The sequence below is a fragment of the Galeopterus variegatus genome, unplaced genomic scaffold (assembly GCF_000696425.1).
Source record: "Galeopterus variegatus unplaced genomic scaffold, G_variegatus-3.0.2 Scaffold13266, whole genome shotgun sequence".
NCBI classification, from domain to species: Eukaryota; Metazoa; Chordata; class Mammalia; order Dermoptera; family Cynocephalidae; genus Galeopterus; species Galeopterus variegatus.
Genome location: NW_007739377.1, coordinates 24,495 through 25,419, shown reverse-complemented (window position 1 = coordinate 25,419; position 925 = coordinate 24,495). Strand labels below are relative to the sequence as shown.

General features: G+C 63.9%; 1 protein-coding gene across 1 annotated transcript in view; it reads right to left on the bottom strand.

Annotated features, from left to right (window-relative positions):
- Window positions 1–541: 541 nt before the first annotated feature.
- The window catches only part of LOC103581531 (histone H2A-Bbd type 2/3-like), a 13,525-nt gene continuing 13,141 nt past the window's right edge, over window positions 542–925 (bottom strand). Inside the window, exon 3 of the mRNA XM_008563346.1 lies at window positions 542–896. Coding sequence (XP_008561568.1) covers window positions 605–896 — 292 coding nt within the window. The 3' untranslated portion in view covers window positions 542–604. The remainder of the gene's footprint in view (window positions 897–925) is intronic.

Here is a 925-nt window from a genome sequence, read left to right as displayed (position 1 = left end):
TTGTATTCACGAAGAAGCCAAAGAGCAGCACGTCGTTGTGCACGGCCACGTCCAACAGCTCTAGGGTGATGCATCTCCTGCCGCTCCTCCGGGCCTCGTCGCTCGCCAGCTCCAAGACCTTGGCCGTCACATACTCGACGATGGCACCTAGGAAGACCGGCGCACACGAACTCAGGCACTGGGCGTAGGGGCCCTCCCGCAGGAGGCGCTCAGGGTGGCTCACGCAGAATGTCAGCTCGGCTCGGTCAGCACGAGGGCAGCGGCACCTGTTGAGACCAGACGACCGTGCACGGCTCGTTCTCCTGCTCACCATGCCGCGCCTAGGAGACGACAGATCAATCTGCGAAGTCTGGCTCCAGTGGATGCCTCTCAACATGTCGTCTGGCTCGAGTGGATGCCTCTCAAGATGTCGGTACTCGGCCCATACTCCGTAACCTAGCGACCGCGGCCCGGCCCTTCATTGGTCCGGAACAGGCTCGTGGCCGCGCACACTGGTGACGCCACTGCCCTCCATTNTGTGAGGGAAGGGGGTGGTGCCGGGCTAGCAGGAGTGGATGGAGGATCGCTGGGCGGGTGAGGCCCCCTGGGTGCCAGGCGTCCACAGCTAGGCTGAGGCCACCTGGGAGATGGTTGTAGTCACGAAGAAGCCAAAGAGCAGCACGTCGTTGTGCACAGCCACGTCCAACAGCTCCAGGGTGATGCCTCTCCTGCCGCTCCTCCGGGCCTCATCGCTCACCAGCTCCAAGACCTTGGCAGTCACGTACTCGATGATGGCACCTAGGAAGACCGGCGCACACGAACTCAGGCAGTGGGCATAGGGGCCCTCCCGCAGGAGGCGCTCCGGGTGGCTCACGGAGAATGTCTGCTCGGCTCGGTCGGCACGAGGGCAGCGGCACCTGTTGAGACCAGACGACCGTGCACGGCT